The following is a 20,725-nucleotide window of genomic DNA, read 5'->3' on the forward strand; positions in this document are numbered from 1 at the left end:
TTGTCCTTCTTTGTCTTTTTGAAGTTTTGACTTAAAGTACATTTTATAAAATATGACAGTTTTTGACTTTAAGATGTAGCTTGTGTAATATTATTTTGACCTCTTCTGCTCTCATTTGGTTAATAGTTACATGAAATTTCTACTTCTGTCTTGCCACTTTCAGTCTTTGTCATTAGATCTCAGGTGACTCTTGTAGAAAAGCAAGTTGGATCTTGATTTTTATTTTTTATTTTTTTATTTTTTAGAAGAAGTCTCACTCTGCCACTCAGACTGCAGTGCACTTGTTCAAGTGATTCTCCTGTCTCAGCCTCCTGAGTAGCTGGGATTACAGGCATGCACCACCACGCCTGGCTAATTTTTGTATTTTTAGTAGAGATGGGGTTTCACCATGTTGATCAGGCTGATAAAATTTTTTAATAAACCTTTTTATTGAAAGTATGTTTCTTGACTGGAAAGATAATTATATATATTTAAATAGTTTTCCGAAAGAGAAAAACTTACTAATGTTATCTATCTATTTATTTATTTATTTATTTTGAGACGGAATCTTGGTCCATCACTCAGGCTGGAGTGAAATGGCACAATCTTGGCTCACTGCAACCTCTGCATCTAAGGTTCAAGTAATTCTCCTGTCTCAGCCTCCTGAGTAGCTGGGATTATAGGCACCGACCACCATGCTGGCTAATTTTTGGTATTTTTAGTAGAGATGGGGTTACTCCATGTTGGCCAGGCTGGTCTTGGACTCCTGACCTCCAGTGATTCACCCGCCTTGGTCTCCCAATGTGCTGGGATTACAGGCGTGAGCGACTGCGCCTGGCCAACGTTATTTTATTGTTTTATTTCATTCTTTTATCTTTGTCTCTTTTTCTCTTTCTGTCTTTTTGTGTTTTTTTTTATTTTTGTATTGATATGCTTTTAATTTTTTTCTTATTTTCTTTTGTGTATCTAGGCAGGTATTTTCTTAGTGGTATCTAGGGGATTACATAAAACCTCTAAAAGATCCAACAATATACTTTAATGCAGTAAAAAATTAACTTCAGTTGCATGCAAACATTCTTCATTACATCTGCCTTCAACTTTGTTATTGATTTTGCTAATTCTACTTATGTTATATATTCATTAACAGATGTTTATAATAATTCCTCTACTTCTATCTTTTGCATTTTAGAGAATAACTAAAAGTGCTTTCTGTGCCATTATGATAATAAGTAAGGAATTCTATTTTTGTGTATGTGCATATCTTTTCCAGAAAGTTATGTATTTTCATATGATCATGTGTTGTTTTCTTGTATTATGTTATTTTCAGTGGAAGAAACTTCTTTCAGCATCTTTGATAGGTAGGGCATACGCAGTGCCAATATACTTTCTTAGGATTTGGTTAGTTTGGAAGGACTCCTTTTATATGATAGTACAATTTTGCTGATGGTATTATTTTCTGCAAAAATTTTTTTTGATAAATTCACTGGTTATAAGACTATGCTTATAAATGACACATCATTTTTATCTTGCAGCACCCAAAATTCTTTTCTTATCTGTGATTTTTGAAATTTTGCTTATAGGTGTGTTTGTGATAAATATCTTTTTGTGTATCCTAGTTTGTTCAGCTTCTTCATGTTTTACATTATTTTTTCTTTTAAGAAATTTTTAAGTTATTTTTGTATTTTTTATATCCATAATTTTTGTTTTTTTCTATTTTAATATTTTTTCTTGTTTATCCTCATTTTTCTGATCTTCAGTAGTCGTCTGTGTTCCTATTTCACTTACTGAATATCATTCAATTTCTTTTATGTAATTAATTAATTTATTTATTTTCTGAGACAGAGTCTCACTCTGTTGCCCAGGCTAGAGTGCAGTGGCATGATCTTGGCTCACTGCAACCTACCCCTCCCAGGTTCAAGTGAGTCTCCTGCCTCAGCCTCCCAGTAGCTGGGATTACAGGTGCATGCTGCCACATTTGGCTGATTTTTGTATTTTTAGTAGAGATAGGCTTTCACTCTGTTGGCCAGGCTGATCTTGAACTCCTGACCTCAAATGATCCACCCACCCCAGCCTCCCAAAGTGCTGGGATTACAGGCATGAGCCACTGTTCCTGTCCTATTTTATTTTTTTTTGAGACAGCCTTGCTCTGTTGCCCAGCCTGGCCGGCAGTGGTACAGTCACTCACTGCAACCTTCCCATCTTGGGTTCAAGCAATTCTTGTGTGTCAGTCTCCTACGTAGCTGGGATTACAGGCACATGCCACCACGCCCAGCTAATTTTTGTATTTTTGGTAGTTACAGGGTTTCACCATGTTGGCCAGGCTAGTCTCAAACTCCTGACCTCATGTGATTTTCCTACCTTGGCTTCCCAATGTGTTAGAATTACAGGAATGAGCTTCCAAGCTTGGCCTGTTCAATTTATTCTGAATTTTAAAAATTACTTTATTCACTTTTTATGGCTGCTTTTGAAAATTTTATAATTTTTTTGATGGGCCATGTTGCCCAAATATTTTGTATACATTGTAATCTTTGAGTGAGATTCAGGCATTAACAAAAAGCTACCTGTTCCCATCTTTATAATATAGTTTTGTCCTTGTGTAGTCTGAAATCAATTGTTTTGGCTAGAGATTCTGGGAATTTCTCAAACATGTTTTTAGGATGTGTCTTGTCTAAAATTTTGTGTTTATTGTTTAGTTAAATCGGCTTATTCATATTTCTTCCTAATAATCAGTAATCACTTGCTACAGCCATTCCTGTTTGGATTACTGCAGTTTCTCTGCTTCTGTAACATTTACCTTTAGACTCAGCAGACTCAAACTGTCATTCTAACATATCACTATTTCAGCATTTTATGTTATGGGAGACATTAGCCGGTGTCTAAAAAAGTTCATAGATGCCAGAAATAAAGATGTATGTGCCAATATTTTTCTTATTTTTAAAAAAGAAACCAGGAGTTGGCAATTTATATTTGTGTGTGTGTGTGTGTGTGTGTGTGTGTGTGAGACAGAGTCTCACTCTCTTACCTAGGCTGGAGTGCAGTGGCATAATCTTAGCTCACTACAATCTCCGTCTCCACAGTTGAAGCAATTCTCCTGCCTCAGCCTTCAGGTAGCTAGGATTACAGGTACCTGTTACCATGCCTGGCTAATTTTCTGTATTTTTAGTTGAGATGGGGTTTCACCATGTTGGTCAGGCTGGTCTCAGTCTCCTCACCTTAGGTGATCCACCTGCCTTGCCTTACCAAAGTGCTGGGGTTACAGGCGTTAGCCATCATGCCTGGCCAACAATTAAATTTTTTTTTTTTTTTTTTGAGATGGCGTCTCACTCTTGCCCAGGCTGGAGTGCAGTGGTGCAATCTTGGCTCACTGCAGTCTTTGCCTCCCTGGTTCAAGCAATTCTCTGCCGCAGCCCTCCGAGTAGCTGGGATTAGATGTGCCCGCCACCATGCCTGGCTAATTTTTTGTATTTTTAGTAGAGACAAGGTTTCACCATCTTGGCCAGGCTGGTCTTGAACTCCTGACCTCATGATCCACCCACCTCAGCCTCCCAAAGTGCTGTGATTACAGGCGTGAGCCACCATGCCCAACTGGCAATTTACTTTTAAAAGCACAATGTTATACTGGGCAGCAGGAAGAGCTGTGTTGGCCATAACTAACAGGGCTTTCTTTTTCTTCTATGTGGCTATTTGCATTCTGCTCACCTGGGGCCCTTCACAAACTTAACTCATTTATAAATTTTTTACAATTTTATTTTTGTCAGTATGTTTTTGTTACATTTATGTGTCCAGGAAGAAATCAGAACTGGTGGTATTTTGCTATGTCATCTTGCTTATGTAGTTTGTATAATTTTATAGGTTAGATTTGTAATGTATATTTATCTGAGTCTAGCAATTGAAGTAATGTGTTTTTATTGTTTCTTTTAGTTATGAGTTCTCATTTTGCCCAAGACCTTTGGCCAGAGAACATACAAAATTCTTTCCAAATAGGGATGCTGAGAAGATATGAAAAATGCAGACATGACAATTTACAGTTAAAAAAAGGCTGTAAAAGCATGGGTGAGCATAAGGTGCACAAAGGAGGTTATAATGGACTTAACCAATGTTTGACAACTACCCAGAAAGAAATATTTCAATGTGATAAATATGGAAAAGTCTTTCATAAGTTTTCAAATTCAAACACATATAAGACAAGACATACTGGAATAAATCTTTTCAAATGTATAGAATGTGGCAAAGCTTTTAAACGGTCCTCAACCCTTACTACCCATAAGAAAATTCATACTGGAGAGAAACCTTACAGATGTGAAGAATGTGGCAAAGCTTTTAACCAATCTGCAAACCTTACTACACATAAGAGAATTCATACCGGAGAGAAACCCTACAGATGTGAAGAATGTGGCAAAGCCTTTAAGCAGTCCTCAAACCTTACTACACATAAGAAAATTCATACTGGAGAGAAACCCTACAAATGTGAAGAATGTGGCAAAGCCTTCAACCGATCCACAGACCTTACTACACATAAGATAGTTCATACTGGAGAGAAACCCTACAAATGTGAAGAATGTGGCAAAGCCTTTAAGCACCCCTCACACGTTACCACACATAAGAAAATTCATACTAGAGGGAAACCCTACAAATGTGAAGAATGTGGCAAATCCTTTAAGCACTGCTCTAACCTTACTATACATAAGAGAATTCATACAGGAGAGAAACCCTACAAATGTGAAGAATGTGGCAAAGCTTTTCACCTATCCTCACACCTTACTACACATAAGATACTTCATACTGGAGAGAAACCCTACAGATGTAGAGAATGTGGCAAAGCTTTTAACCATTCCACAACCCTTTTTTCACATGAGAAAATTCATACTGGAGAGAAACCCTACAAATGTGATGAATGTGGCAAAACCTTTACCTGGCCCTCAATCCTCTCCAAACATAAAAGAACTCATACTGGAGAGAAACCCTACAAATGTGAAGAATGTGGCAAATCCTTTACTGCATCCTCAACTCTAACTACACATAAGAGAATTCATACTGGAGAGAAACCTTACAAATGTGAAGAATGTGGCAAAGCTTTTAACTGGTCCTCAGACCTTAATAAACATAAGAAAATTCATATTGAACGAAAACCCTACATAGTGAAGAATGTGAAAGATCTTTTAAATGTTCCTCCACTTTTAATTAGCATAAGATAATTCATACTGGAGAGAAACCCTATGAATGTGATGAATGTGGGAAAGCCTTTAACCAGCCCTCAACTCTTAGTAAATATGAGAGTTTATATGGAACACAAACCCTACAAATATAAAGAATGTGACAAAGCTTTTTAAGGAAGTTCTCAACCCTTATTACACATAATTCATACCAAACAGAAGCCCTACAAGTGTGAAGAATGTGGCAAAACCTATAAACCTATAACAAGTTCTCAATTCCTTTTTTTTTTTTTTTTTGAGATGGAGTTTCACTCTTGTCACCGAGGCTGGAGTGCAATGACATGATCTCGGCTCACTGCAACCTCTGCCTCCTGGGTTTAAGCCATTCTTCTGCCTCAGCCTCCCAAGTAGCTGGGATTACAGGTGCCCAACACCACGCCTGGCTAATTTTTGGATTTTTAGTAGAGATGGGGTTTCACAATGTTGGCCAGGCTGGTCTCGAACTCCTGACCTCAGGTGATGCACCTGCCTTGGCCTTCCAAAGTGCTAGGGTTACAGGCGTGAGCCACCATGCCTGGCTACAAGTTCTTAATTCTTAAGAGACATGGCGATAATTCATGCTGAAGAGGAAATCTAGAAACCTGAAAGATGCGGCAGTGCTTTTACCAACACCTCCACATTTCCTATACATAAAAATAAATTATACTAGTGTAATACCCTAGAAATGTATAAAATGTGACAAAGCCTTTATATGATTGTCATACATGATTGTAGGTGATATAAGTCATACTGCCAAAACTCCTGTAAGTGTGAAGAATGTGGCAAAATATTTTATTAGTGCTTATACCTTATTTCACAGGAAAGCTCTTATCCTTGAGAAAAATTGTGCAAATACAAAGAATATGCAAAAACCATTAACGCCTACTCACATCTTACTGAACAGAAGAAGGTTCATAGTTAATAAAGCATCAAAAGTGCAATTACTGTCAAAAAATCTTTCAGAAAATAGAAGTCTTTAAAGTGAAGTTTATTCTGAAGACAGCCATTACAAATATAAAGGGGGTTGTAGTGCCTTTACTTGTGTCACAGATCTAAGTGCACACATTTAATACTAGAGGAAAACCCTGAAGCAGTTGCTCAAGCTTTGTTTCAGGCAATCAAGAGAATTTATATTGAGAATAGTACTGCAAATGTAATGAATGGAAAGACTTTTCTTTTCCAAAAACTACAGCTTAGAAAACACCAGAGGGTTTATACCAAAATATATTTTTGCAGATGCAGTAAATATGAAAAAATATTTAATTCAAAAGTGATTCTATGTAAATATCAGAATTTTCCATAGAATAATTAAGGCACTGACACTTCAGACATTACACTAAATCAGAATGTTCAGTATAAAAACTAATCCACAGCTACAGCTGTTAGATAAATTATTTCTATATAATTTTTTAAAAAGTGGATTTTTGAAGCACTGTAATTACATTGAAAGTATACTTGTTTTCTTGAAAAAAATTTTTTGAAAAGTGAATAATGATATAATACAGCTTTCACATTGCTTTATGCTATTATTTTATTCCTATTGTATTCACATGTGAAAGCATGTGATCAATTGTTGCTGCGTTAGAGATATTAGAGATTGTTTTTTATTAGTTGGGCATTATGTATGACCTTTTCTATAAAAGAGTAAGGACATTAAAATGTAAGATGCATGATGAAAATATAAGTGGAGAGGCTCTTTGTAGTTAACTGATATTAAGTAATGTGTAAGGTGGGGGTTCATGTTCTCATTTCTATAATCCTAGCCAATGACTTAATGTTGATGCTTTGAATGTCTTTTGGATGGTCTAACCTACATTAACATGTATGCAGAACATCTTAAAACTTTTTTTGAAAAATCATAAGGAATTATTTTATTAATAAACAAAGAAAAAATAAGGTAGGGTTTCAGAGTAATGCTTTTCTACATTATAGTGAGAGAAAGAAATTATTAATTATAGTTAAAAATATTAAAATACAGCCAGGTATATTTATTAGTTTAGACAGGTTTTAATATAATGTTTACGGTTTTTTAAATATAAAGTTGTATGGGATGGGTGCAGTGGCTCATGCCTGTAATCCTAGCACTTTGGGAGGCTGAGGCAGATGGATCACTTGAGGTCAGGAGATCGAGACCATCCTGACCAACATTGAGAAACCCCACCTCTACTAAAAATACAAAAATTAGCTGGGCGTGATGGCACATGCCTGTAATCCCAGCTATTCAGGAGGCTGAGGCAAGAGAATTGCTTGAACCTGGGAGTTCTCGGATTACAGGTGTGCGCCACCATGCCTGGTTAATTTTTGTATTTTTAGTAGAGACGGGGTTTCACCATGTTGGCCAGGCTGGTCACATACTCCTGACCTGAAGTGATTTGCCCACCTCGGCCTCCCAAAGTGCTGGGATTACAGGCATAAGCCACCGCACCCTGCCTATTTTTTTCTTATTGAAATTTATTATTAGTATTTGTGAGTATATTGTATGTGTATATATTTATGCCTTATATGGTATATTTTGATTCAGGCATACAATATGTAGAAATTTCATTAGGGTAAATAAGATATCCGTCACCTCTAGCATTTATCATTTGTATTACAAACAGTGTAATTATACACTTTTAGTGCATAATTTAATGAAGCAGGTGAATTGCCTGAGGTCGGGAGTTCAAGATCAGCCTGGCCAACATGGTGAAACCCCGTCTCTACTAAAAATACAAAAATTAGCTGGACATGGTCACGCACGCCTGGAGGCTGAGGCAGGAGAATCGCTTGAACCCCGGAGGGACAGTTTTTAAAATAAGATTAAGGACTGAGGACTGGTTGGGGCTCATAAATGATATGAGTAAAGTGTTAGCCAAAACAGAAGAAAAAGGGGTGCCCAAACAAGTCACCTTAAAATTTGATGCCTGTGCTGTCATTAATAGTAATAAGTTAGGAATAAGGTGTGGTTCTCTTAATTAGAAAAGAGGCTATATGGCAGAAAATAAATACAACTGTCATAAATTAGCACTGTGTGGAAATAAATGTAAATACTGGTCTTGTGTCATTTAGGCCACTTGGATTAAAAAACATGAAAAAGATCCAGCCCACCTTCAGAAAGGAAAAAATGGCCCTTCCTGTACTAAGGGACAATGTAACCCCTTAGAGCTAGTAATAACCAATCCCCTTGATCCTCGCTAGAAAAAAAGAGGAGCATGTGACCTTAGGAATCGACGGGGCCTGACTGGATCCTTGAGTAAATATCTTGGTTCGAGAAGTTTACAAAGACTCTCCTGAGCCAGTGTTTCAAATTTTCTATGATGAACTAAATGTGCCAGTACCAGAAATTCCAGGAAAAACAAGAAATTTGTTTTTGCAATTAGCCAAGCATGTAGCCCAGTCTCTCAATGTCACTTCATGTTATGCATGTGGAGAAGCTGTAACAAGAGATCAATGGCCATGGGAAGCCCGAGAATTAGTACCTACAGTTCCTAATGAATTCCTGGCTCAAAAGAATCACCCTGATAATTTCTAAGTCCTAAAAGCCTCAATTATTGGACAATATTGCATAGCTAGAGAAGGAAAATAATTCACTCACCCCGTAGGACGACTTAGTTGTCGGAGACAGAAACTGTATAATGGTACCACAAAAACAATCACTTGGTGGAGTTCAAATCACACAGAAAATTTAGTAAATCCCCAAAGCTGCAAACTGTGTGGACCCACCTGGAGTCCCACCGGGACTGGACAGCCCCCGCTGGATTATACTGGATATGTAGGCATAGAACTTATGACAGATTACTGACCAGTAGGCAGGTAGTTGTGTTATTGGCACTATTAAACCATCTTTCTTCCTACTGCCCATAAAAACAGGCAAACTCCTTGGCTTCCCTGTGTACGCTTCCAATGAAAAGAGAATCATAGCTATAAGAAATTGAAAAAATGATAAATGGCCCCCTGAGAGAATCATACAGTATTATAGGCCTGCTACTTAGGCACAAGATGGCTCATGGGGATACCGGACCCCCATTTACATGATCAACCGAATCATATGGTTACAAGCTGTCTTAAAAATAATCACTAATAAAACCAGCAGAGCCTTGACTATTCTGGCCTGGCAAGAAACTCAGATGAGAAATGCTATCTATCAAAATAGATTAGCTCTCGACTACTTGCCAGCAGCTGAAGGGAGGGGTCTGCAGGAAATTTAACCTTACTAATTGCTGCCTACACATAGATAATCAAGGGCCAGTTGTTGAAGACATAGTTAGAGATATGACAAAACTGGCACACGTGCCCATGCAAGTGTGGCATGGATTTGATCCTGGGGCCATGTTTAGAAAATGGTTCCCAGCGCTGAGGATTTAAAACTCTCATAATAAAAGTTATAATAGTAATAGGAACCTGCTTACTGCTCCCTTGTTTGCTACCTGTACTTCTTCAGATGATAAAAAGCTTCATCGCTACCTTAGTTCACCAAAATGCTTCAGCACAAGTGTAATATATGAATCACTACTGATCTGTCTTGCAAGAAAACATAGGTAGTAAAAATAAAAGTGAGAACTCCCACTATTGAGTGAGAGTCTCAAAGTGGGGGAATAAGGGAGGAGACCACCCCTCATATTGTCTTATGCCCAATTTCTGCTTCCAAAGAAAGAAAAAGTAAAAACTAAAAGGCAGAAATGAAATCCACAAGCAGACAGCCCAGCGCCATACCCTGGGCCTGGTAGTTAAAGATCAACCCCTGACCTAATCGGTTATGTTATCTATAGATTACAGACATTGTATAGAAATGCACTGTGAAAATCCCTATCCTGTTTTGTTCTGATCTAACTACTGGTGCATGCAGCCCCCAGTCATGTACCCCCTGCTTGCTCAATCAATCATGACCCTCTCACACGCATCCCCTTAGAGTTGTGAACCTTTAAAAGGGACAGGAATTGCTCACTTGGGGAGCTCAGCTCTTGAGACAGGAGTCTTGCCAATGCCCCTGGCTGAATAAACCCCTTCCTTCTTTAACTCGGTGTCTGAGGAGTTTTGTCTGTGGCTCATCCTGCTACACCCTCTCCAGAATCATGGGCCATAGTTCCAGGGGAGAACCCTACCAAACTAAAGCTAAGAAAAGTTTACCTGTCTTCCATCTGTTCTGTTACTCCTTCTCCTTTTCCCCTTCTATTGCTAATCCTCTCGTTATTAATGTAACTAGGTTGGGCTCACCCCAAACTATTTCCTTTAGTGCTTGCCTCATTATACCCTGTGAAAATCTCCAGAGTCAAAAACAGCTCTCAGCCTCAGAGAAATATCTCTGTCACTTTTGGACAAGAGGCTCCCCCTAACACGACTCCTGTTCTTAACAAATGTAAAAAAAACAGGCCTGCCACAGCTGGAATGATGTTTCATAAACAACCGAATATCAGGGCTGGACCTCATCAACAAGTGGTTGTATGTCCTTAAAGCCATATATTTGCTTTGCTAAAGGAAACACTCCTTCCAATTGCCAGTTTAACCAATGTAATCTGGTGCAAATGTCTATTCTCACCCCCACTTCTATGGATCCTAACCCCACTTTGATTTGAGCTGCTTCTATGGCATAAGACCCAACTTGGCTGGCACAAATCTCACAGGGTCTTTCAAAATGCGTCTAATCATCCCTCATGCTCTTCGCTCCCTTCCCTCTCTTCTCCTAAGCTCTTTTCTAACCAGACTGTCATATCTTCTATGCCCAGTGATAAGACTAAAATAGATATTGTAAAAGTAACTAATTTAAGGCAAACTTTAACAAGTAAAACAAGATACCAAGATACAAATGCCTGGTTAAAATGGATCAAATATTCTGTGCACACATTAAGCAAAAGCAATTGTTATGCTTGTGCACGTGGCCAGCCAGTGGCCCAAATTGTCCCTTTCCCACTCAGATGGTCTTCTAGTTGACCAGGCATAAAGTGTATAGTAGCTCTTTTCCAAGATCCCACAGCCTAGGGTAATAAATCCTGCTGAGCTCTCTCTCTGCTGTTTCTTAAAGTCCAGCACCCTGTGGGTCAGGCCCCAAGAGCCATCCAGCCTCCATCTCCTAGCGTCAATTTTACCTCGTGTCTCTCACGACAAGGGGAAAACTTGGCATTTCTTGGAGACCTAATGGGATAGAGTGAGCTTAAGCCTTTCCAAGATCTTACCAGTCAGTCTGCCCTTGCTCATCTTTGAGCAAATATATGGTGGTATTGTCGTGGACCCTTACTGGACACTCTGCCAAGTAACTGGAACGGCACTTGCACTGTTGTCCAGTTGGCTATCCCTTTCACTCTGGCATTTCATGAACTAGAAAAAGAAAAACCACAACACTGTAAAATAAGAGAAGCCCCTTATGTGTCTTTTGACTTTCAAGTTTATTTAGACACAACTGGAGTCTCACGGGTGGTACCTGATGAATTCAAAGCCCAAGATCAAATTGCTGCAGGATTTAAATCAATATTTCCATGGGTAACTATTAATAAAAATGTAGATTAGATAGATGAATCACATCTATTATAATCAATATTGGTTTATTAATTACACCAGAAATGCTGTCAAAGAAATAGCCGACCAATTAAGGCCTACTAGCCAGATAACTTAGAAAAACAAAATGGCCCTGGACATAATATTAGCTGAAAAAGGTGGAGTTTGTGTTATGATTAAAACTCAATGTTTTACCTTCATCCCAAACAATACTGCCCCCAATAGGAACATAAGAAGGGCCTTACACGAACTTACCACTTTATCCAATGAATTAGCTAAAAATTCTGGGGTCAATAACACGTTTTCAGAATGGCTAGAGAGGTGGTTCAGTAAATGAAAAAAATCATAGCCTCAATTCTTACTTCTCTTATAGTTGTAATAGGTGTACTAATTCTTGTTGGGTGTTGTGTCATACCATGCATCCGTGGGCTAGTACGAAGATTTATAAAAACAACACTTACGAAAACCTCCCTTAGTTCTCCTCCACCTTATTCAGATAAATTTTCCTTTTAAAAGATCAAGTCAAACAACAAAGCAAAGGTATGTTTAAAAAGTTTTAAAAAGCTTGTGGTCGCGGTGGCTCACGCCTGTAATCCCAACACTTTGAGAGGCTGATGCGGGCGGATCACCCGAGGTCAGAAGTTAGAGACCAGCCTGACAAATATGAAGAAGCCCCATCTATACTAAAGATACAAAATTAGCTGGTCGTGGTGGCACATGCCTGTACTCCCAGCTACTCGGGAGGCTGAGGCAGAAGAATTGCTTGAACCTGAGAGGCAAATGTAGTGAGCCAAAATCGTGCCATTGTACTCCAGCCTAGGCAGCAAGAGCCAAACTCCATCTCAAAAAAAAAAAAAAGTTTTTTTAATTATAAAAATTAAAAGGGGGAAATTGTAAAATACAATGAAATTCCTCTTCAAAGGTTTAGTCTTAACTTTCTTGTTCTTTGTTCTCAAACTCAACTTTCTTGTTCTCCATGCCTCCTTGCCCCTAGTTACTGTAACAACCTTCCTTCCCAACGGCTCTAATCAATAATTCACATCTGTTCCCTTGATTACTCACTCTGCAGCCTTCCCACCCTTCAAAACCACACGTCCCACCACTGTGACTTATACATGCCCCTTCCCTTCCTTATTTGGAAAAATATTTACAAATAGCCAATCGGGTCAGTTTAGATTGCGGGGTCCGACCCTAGCCCATGGGGGAGTAACACAGAGGTAGAGACTTTACGTTAAAAATAAAAACCCCTTCCCTCCTTTGTTCAGGGTGCTCTTGCGATCGTGATTAAGGCAAACAAAAACCTTCTGCAGAAGTAAATTGCCTTACTAAAAAAACTTTTGCCTGAGTACTGGTTTCACTTTGCTACACCGAACACTTTACTTCCAACAGTATTATTAATATGACAACAAAATACTTCTGTTCACCTTTTCAATACATTCAAAAAGAGAGAGTAAAAAAGAGATAGAATGTTCCCATGCTCTGGGGTGGACGTGGCTCAGCTCAGAGAGGAAGCACTGGCTGAAAAGGCTGCAGCTTAGGCTGTTACTCTTCTTCACTCAGCCCAGCATGTGATCACATCTTCTGTCACTCAGGTCCTGAGGGGGCGGAGCTTTAAGAATTATCCAATCAGGGACGCTGGGCTGGAAACGTCCAATCAGGCACGCAGCCGGACCGAACAGGGCGGCTTCTGGTTTGGCGGGTCCTTTGTCTCTTGGTGCAGCCGGAGCTCCAGGTCTCCTCTTCACTACTCTGTGTCCTGTGCTCCTACAGGCCCAGCCTCTGTGGCCCTGTGACCTGCAGGTATTGGGAGATCCACAGCTAAGACACCAGGACCCCTGGAAGCCTAGAAATGGTGAGAGTGCCGGTCCGACATCCCAAGCGACGGGGAGGGGCTGGTTGGAACCGGTGGAAAGTGACGGTGGCGGGACTCAGGTATCCCTGTAGTCAGCTCCACAATCTGCGCCGGAGTTCTTGCCCAGCTCGGCCTCGGTTCCCTTCAGCCATAAGATGGCGGCTGCGCTCATAGCGCAGCCCCCAGGCATCCTGTCTCTTCACTGTGCGGTGACTGTGCCCTGGCCTGGAGCCCTCGCTGGGCAGCTCCGCACCCGCAGCGCCGCTTCTCTCCCAGATTGTGCAGAGACTACGGGAGAGTCGTCAGGGGAGAATCCTGACTCGGAGTGCGGGTTCACGAATGGCAAGAGCTTTAGTGCGTTGGGTTCACAGTTTCTCTTTTCTCCTATTAAAAATTTACGGGGCTGGGCAAGGTGGCTCACTCCTGTAATCCCAGCACTTTGGGAGGCCGAGGCGGGCGGATCACTTGAGGAGTTGTTAGGGCAACTAAGTTCCTCTTCAAAGACTCAACTTCCTGGTCATAAGTTGTAAAAATTGTAAATCAACCCTACCCCTTCTTTTTCCCCATTCTCCTTTTCTCAAAACATCGCGCGTTTACTCTATTTGGAAAAAGTTTGTGTCTATCCCAACCAGGATCAGCTTAGATTGTGCGGTGGGACCCCAGCTAATATGGGAGGACACAAAAACCGGAACTGCGTTAGGGTTAAATTCCCCTTCCTGGCCCAGCGCGGTGGCTGATGCCTGTAATCCCAGCACTTTGTGAGGCCGTGGCGGGTGGATCACAAGGTCAGGAGTTCTAGGCCAGCCTGGCCAACATGGTGAAACGCCGTCTCTACTAAAAATACAAAAATTAGCCGGGATTGGTGGCAGGCGTCTGTAATCCCAGCTACTTGGGAGGCTGACGCACGAGAATTGCTTGAACCTGGGAGGCGAGGTGCAGTGAGCCGAGAGCTTGCCATTGTACTCCAGCCTTGGTGACAGAGTGAGATTCCGTCTAAAAAAAAAAAAAATAGACATCTTAAAATTCCCTTCCCTTATGTAAATACTGTGTTTGAGTAATTTCACGGATTTTTCAAACACTGAGTTTCAAAAACCAAGTGAATAACTGACATGACAAAGCTTGAACCTAGTGACTCCAAGCTAAGGCTAATATTAAGCCTAAAACAGAAGGTTTTTTTTTGGACAGAGTTTTGCGTTTTGCTCTTGTTGCCCAGGTGGAGTACAGTGGCGCAATCATGGCTCACTGAAATCTCCACCTCCTGGGTTCAAGCGATTCTCCTGCCTCAGCCTCTCAAGTAGCTGGGATTACAGGCATGCACCATCATGCCTGGCTGATTTTGTGTTTTTAGTAGAGACGGGTTTTCTCCATGTTGGTCAGGCTGGTCTCGAGCTCCCGGCCTCAGGTGATCTGCCTGCCTTGGCCTCCTGAAGTGCTGGGATTACAGGCCTGAGCCACAGGGCCCAGCCAACAGGAGTTTTAAAGTCCTATTTAGCTTTTTCTGGGGAGCCTCCCCTGCCGATGTCCCAGCCTATTCACCGCAGCCATGGAAGGAGGCGTTATTCTGAGAGAAGGTACAGAGCCCCAGAAAGCTGGGGCCCCACAAGCAGATGCAGTTAAGGTTAAGATGAAAGGAAACTGGGAGGATCTTTTTTTTTTTTTTTGAGACGGAGTCTCGCTCTGTCGCCCAGGCTGGAGTGCGGTGGCACGATCTCGACTCACTGCAAGCTCCGCCTCCCGGGTTCACGCCATTCTCCTGCCTCAGCCTCCCGAGTAGCTGGGACTACAGGCACCCACCACCGCGCCCGGCTAATTAAAAAATTTTTTTTTTTTAGTAGAGACGGGGTTTCACCGTGTGAGCCAGGATGGTCTCGATCTCATGACCTCATGCTCCACCCGCCTCGGCCTCCCAAAGTGCTGGGATTACAGGCGTGAGCCACCGCGCCCTGCCTTTGGGAGGATCTTACTGACGATGAAGTTATTGTTTTGAGGAACATTTTAGACTTTGTAAAATAAAAACGTTAATTTATGTAAAAAATGACTTTCAAAAAAGTATTACAACAGGAGGAAGTACCAACTAACTCTAAGATCTTTATGGCTTGCAAAAATGTAGGCAGAAAAGGGCTTTTCTCCCTAGGGAGGAGCAAACAAGGTTAGAAAGGAGGTGGGAGGGGAATGGCAAATGGAGGGTGAAAAAGTCAGATTTTACATCAGAGAATGTCTTACCCTGAAATCACCATGTTCTTAGGAGGGATGTAAAGTGGGGCTGTATGTTGACTCAGAGTGAGGGTAGCTCAAAGTTCAGGAGCCTGAGGGAGGGAGATAAACCTAAGTAAAGTTTGATTAGGAAATATTTTATTTTAGGCCTGGCCCGGTGGTTTATGCCTTTGGGAGGCCAGCACTGGGATTACCAGTGCTGGTAATCCCAGCACTTTGGGAGGCCAAGGCGGACAGGTCACGAGGTCAGGAGATCGAGATCATCCTGGCCAACGTGGTGAAACTCCATCGTTACTAAAAATACAAAAATTAACTCAGCGTGTTGGCGCGCACCTGTATTCCCAGCTACTCAGGAGGCTGAGGCAGGAGAATCGCTAGAACCCGAGAAGCAGAGGTTGCAGTGAGCCAGATCAAGCCACAGCACTCCAGCTTGGCGACAGAGCAAGACTCTGAAAACAAACAAAAAAACAAAAAAATATTTCAGGCCAGGCGCGGTGGCTCACACCTGTAATCCGAGCACTTTGGGAGGCAGAGGCAGGCGGATCACCTGAGGTTAGGAGTTCAAGACCAGCCTGGCCAACGTGGTGGAACCCTGTGTCTACTACAAATACAAAAACTAGGTGGGCGCTTGTAATCCTAGAAACTTGGGAGGCTGAGGCAGGAGAATTGCTTGAACCCTGCAGGCAGAGGTTGCAGTGAACTGAGATTGCGCTGCTGCACTCCAGCCTGGGCAACAGAGCGAGATTCTGGCTGGAAAAAAAAAAAAAAAAAAGGAAATATTTTATTTTGACCACTGAAGACAAATACAGCTGATTTTTTTTTTTTTTTTTTTTTAATGAGAAATAGGAGAAAATGTGCAGAGAGTGTGTCTGGCTGTGTGATAGGTAAGAAAAGAGAGCACTAAGTCATAAGGAAAAGAGTGTTTTTCTATAAACTGTTTCTGGAGCACACAAAGGACGGAGAATTGTATTAATCACAAATATTTTCCAGGATTATCTATGTGTTTCATCTTTCCCCATCTCTTTTCTTTGTTCTATGCATTTCTTCCTTTTGGCTTTTCCTGGGCTGCATCTTATATATGAAACCAGTAAACATAACTACAGTGTTTTGCTGAGTTCTGTGAGTAGCTCTACCAAATTGTTGAGTTTCGTGGAGGTGATAGGAGTCCCCAATTTTTAAACAGTAGCTCAGAAGCATAGATGGGCCCATGGGGTTTGTGACTGGCATCTGCAGTGAGGACAGTGTTGTGGTACTGAGCCCTGAATCAGGGTCTGTGCTGTATGTGGTGTCAGAATTCAAATGTTAGACGATGAGTTGGTGTTGGAGAATTGTTTGATGTTCAGCAAACTACAGATTTGGTGCCAGAAAAAAGATATTATGGAGCCCTAGCCTGGAATAAAACTCTGGGTGTTTGGGAATGGGAGGCTCTGCTCTCCTCTATACAGGCTGTCATGCTGCCCATTGTCCTGCAATTCCAGGTCTTCTCCCAGGGTGAGAGATGACTGAAAACTTAGAGAAAATGAGCTCTGATGACAGACTCCCTTTTCTCACAGCTGCCACCACAGGATTCCCACCCACTCACAAAAACACACACAATAGACACTGACATGTCCACACTTCTCCCAGAACTACGCACTACCCTCAGGAACCTCACCGTGGCATTTTTGATCTGTGTTTTTTTCGAAGAACTCACAAGTGTCTACAAGTCCCCTGGCATATCTCAACCCCAGACACTGAATCTGCAGCAGCAACCTGTTTTCTCCACCAACCTAGGGTCTGGACCACCTGTTCATAATCTCACCTGCCTGCATTCGCACGGAAATAAATCAGGGTACAGCCCCACTTGGGCCACTATCTGTAGCAAAAATCAGTCCTTTCACCTACATTGTGCTCTCTCTCACTCAGGGATTTTTTTTTTTTTCTTTTAGCTTTTATTTTTGGTTTGAGGTACCCATGTGGGTTTGTTATACAGCTGAAATTATGTTATGGGGATTTGGTGTGCAGATTATTTTTTCACTGAGGTACTAAACATAGCACCAAACAGGTATATTTTCTGATCCTCTTACTCCTCCCACCCCCCACCTTCAACTAGGCCTCAGTGTCTGTTGTTTTTCTCTTTGTGTTTATGTGTTCTTATTATTTAGCTCTCCCTTGTAAATAACAACATGCATTTGGTTTTCTATTTCTGCATTAGTTTTCTAAGAATAATGGTCTCCAGCTTCATCAATGTTATTGCAAAGAACATGATTTTTTTTTTAAATGGCCACAGAGTATTCCATGATGTTTTTGTACCATATTTTGTTTTTACGAAATCTTTTATTTTTGGTCTCACTTATGGCCCAGGCTAGAGTGCCATGGCATGCTATTGGCTTACTTTAGCCTCAACCTCCCAGGCTCAAGGAATTCTCTCCTACCTCATCCTCCCAAGTAGCTGAAACTACACATATGCATTACCACACCTGGCCAATTTTTTTTTTTTTTTCCGTAGAGACAGAATTTTGCCATGTTGCCAGGCTGGTCTCAAACTTCTGAGCTCAGGCAATCCACCAGCCTCAGCCTCCCAAAGTGCTGGGATTACAGGCATGAGCCACCGCATCTGACCATACTGTATTTTCTTTATTCAGTCTACCATTGATAGGCATTTATGGCCTGTCCATGTCTTTGCTGTTGTGAGTAGTGCTGCAATGAACATGAATGTGGATGTGTCTTTATAATATAATATTTTATATTTCTTTGGCCTGACAGGGTATATACCCAATTATAAGGTTTCTGGGTCAAATGATAATTCTGTTACTAGTTCTGTGAGGAATCGCCACACTGCTTTTTACAGTTGTTGAACTAATTTACACTCCCACCAGCGGAGTATAAGCATCTCCTTTCTCCTTTCTCTGCAACCTTGCCAGTATCTGTTACCTTTTGACTTTTTAAAAATAGCCATTCTGACTGGTGTGAGGTGGTATCTCATTGTGGTTTTTCTTTAATTTCTGTAATGATTAGTGATGAACTTTTTTTCATATGCTTGTTAGTCACATGTATGCCTGCTTTTGTGTTTTTTTTTTTGCCTACTTTTTAATGAGGTTGTTTGGTTATTCTTGTAAAATTGTTTAAGTTCTTAATAAATTCTGGATATTAGACCTTTGTCAGAGACAAAGTTTGCAAATATTTTATTTGGTAGGTTGTCTGTTTACTGTTTCTTTTGCTGTGAAAACCTCTTTAGTTTAAATAGGTCCCATTTGTCAATTTTTGCTTTTGTTACAGTTGCTTTTCGTAGCTTCATCATGAAGTCTTTGCCAGTTTCTGTGTCTAGAATGGTATTTCCTAGTTATCTTTCAGGGTTTCTTATAATTTTAAGTTTTTCATTTAAGTGTTTAATTTGTCCTGAGTTGATTTTTGTATATGATGTAATGAAGGGGTCCAGTTTCAGTCTTCTACATAGTGCTAGGTAGTTATTTGAGCACCATTTATGAAATAAGTAATTCTTCCCACATTTCTCTTGTCAGCTTTGGCAAAAATCTGATGGTTGTAGGAGGGTGTCATTATTTCTGGGCTCTCTATTCTGTTGGTCTTGTGCACTCACGGTTTTTTTATAACATCTTTTTCTCTTCTGCTTTTTCCCCCATAAAGATTCTTTCAAGTGCATCTAGTGTGCAAAATTGAGGTGTCCAAGAGTTCAAAAATTCTTTAAAAAGTTCCAAAAAAATTTTTGCTATTCTCTCTTCTCCTTAGGGATTTAGATTATATGTAGATTTTTTTCTGCTTTTTAAAACATATATGTAAATCATATTAACAGCTAAATAAACCTTTTGTAATTTTTTTCTGACCCCAGATTGTCTTTATCTAGTACTTCAGATTTATTGCTTTGTTTTGGCTTCTGAAAAGTTTATTTTTTCCATTTTTAGTCATTCAAAGTAGACACAGATTTGTTTAGATAAAAGCTCATTTTAGGAGCACACAGAAGCTTAGCACAAAAATAGGATTAAATTTAGCAATACCGAATGATAAAGACTAAAAGATACTAAGTTCCATTGACAGAAACCTGATTATTCAAGTTAATTATCAAATATTTGCAGGCTGAAGTGCTTATACTGCAAAAGCAAAAACAGTTCAGTGTGTAAACTGAACAGTGGAGTCTGTAGTTGTGCCTTGCTTTCTATTTATTACTTCAGAACAATTAGTATAGTTATGTGTAGTATTTGCAGACAACCTGCATTCATATAAATTTAACAGTATTTTCTTGTTTTTTTTTTTTTTTGAGACAGAGTCTCTGTTGCCCAGGCTGCAGTGCAGTGGCATGATCTCAGCTCACTGCAACTGCTGCCTCCTGGGTTCAAGTGATTCTCCTGCCTCAGCCTCCCGAGTAACTGGGATTACAGGCATGCATCACCACACCTGGCTAAGCTTTTGTATTTTTAGCAGAGATGGAGTCTTACCATGTTTGCCAGCTTGATCTTGAACTCCTGACCTCAGGTGATTCACCCACCACAGCCTCCCAAAGTGCTGGAATTACAGGTGTGAGCCATAAACAGTATATTCTACAATAGTATTAATATAAAGCTGCAATACTTACTTTGAATGAATCACTTAAATGGTTATTTTAATATTGTTATTTATACTTTTGAAATATAAAGTGTTTGAAGTATAGTTGCAATTTTTTAAAATGCTATATACATTACTACTAGTACATTAAAATATTCATACTTATTTATATCTAATATCCAAAGAAAATTTACTACCAAAGTGTTACAGTGGATGTTAGTCTGACATGTTTATTACTTTATTCAATAGGGATCATTATGGGTAAACACAATTTTAGTATCTTTTGTTTCACTAAATTGGAACGCTGCTATTACAGGACAAATAAAGACAGGTGATGTGGCCACCAAAAACCATAATAGCTCTTCAGTTAACTATGCTACAAGCTCTAATATGTTCCACTATATGAACACAGTCAGATTCTATTTCTTCATGAAAAAGTGTTGTTGGAAGTTGACGGATGATTTCCATATAGAACCCCCATTCA

General features: G+C 40.3%; 1 protein-coding gene across 1 annotated transcript in view; it reads left to right on the forward strand.

The window, feature by feature from the left end:
- The window catches only part of LOC101129171 (zinc finger protein 253), a 76,807-nt gene that overhangs the window by 21,625 nt on the left and 34,457 nt on the right, over positions 1-20,725 (forward strand). Inside the window, 1 exon segment of the mRNA XM_019014834.4 lies at positions 3,901-5,043. Coding sequence (XP_018870379.3) covers positions 3,901-5,043 — 1,143 coding nt within the window.

This window comes from Gorilla gorilla, chromosome 20 (genome assembly GCF_029281585.2).
Source record: "Gorilla gorilla gorilla isolate KB3781 chromosome 20, NHGRI_mGorGor1-v2.1_pri, whole genome shotgun sequence".
NCBI classification, from domain to species: Eukaryota; Metazoa; Chordata; class Mammalia; order Primates; family Hominidae; genus Gorilla; species Gorilla gorilla.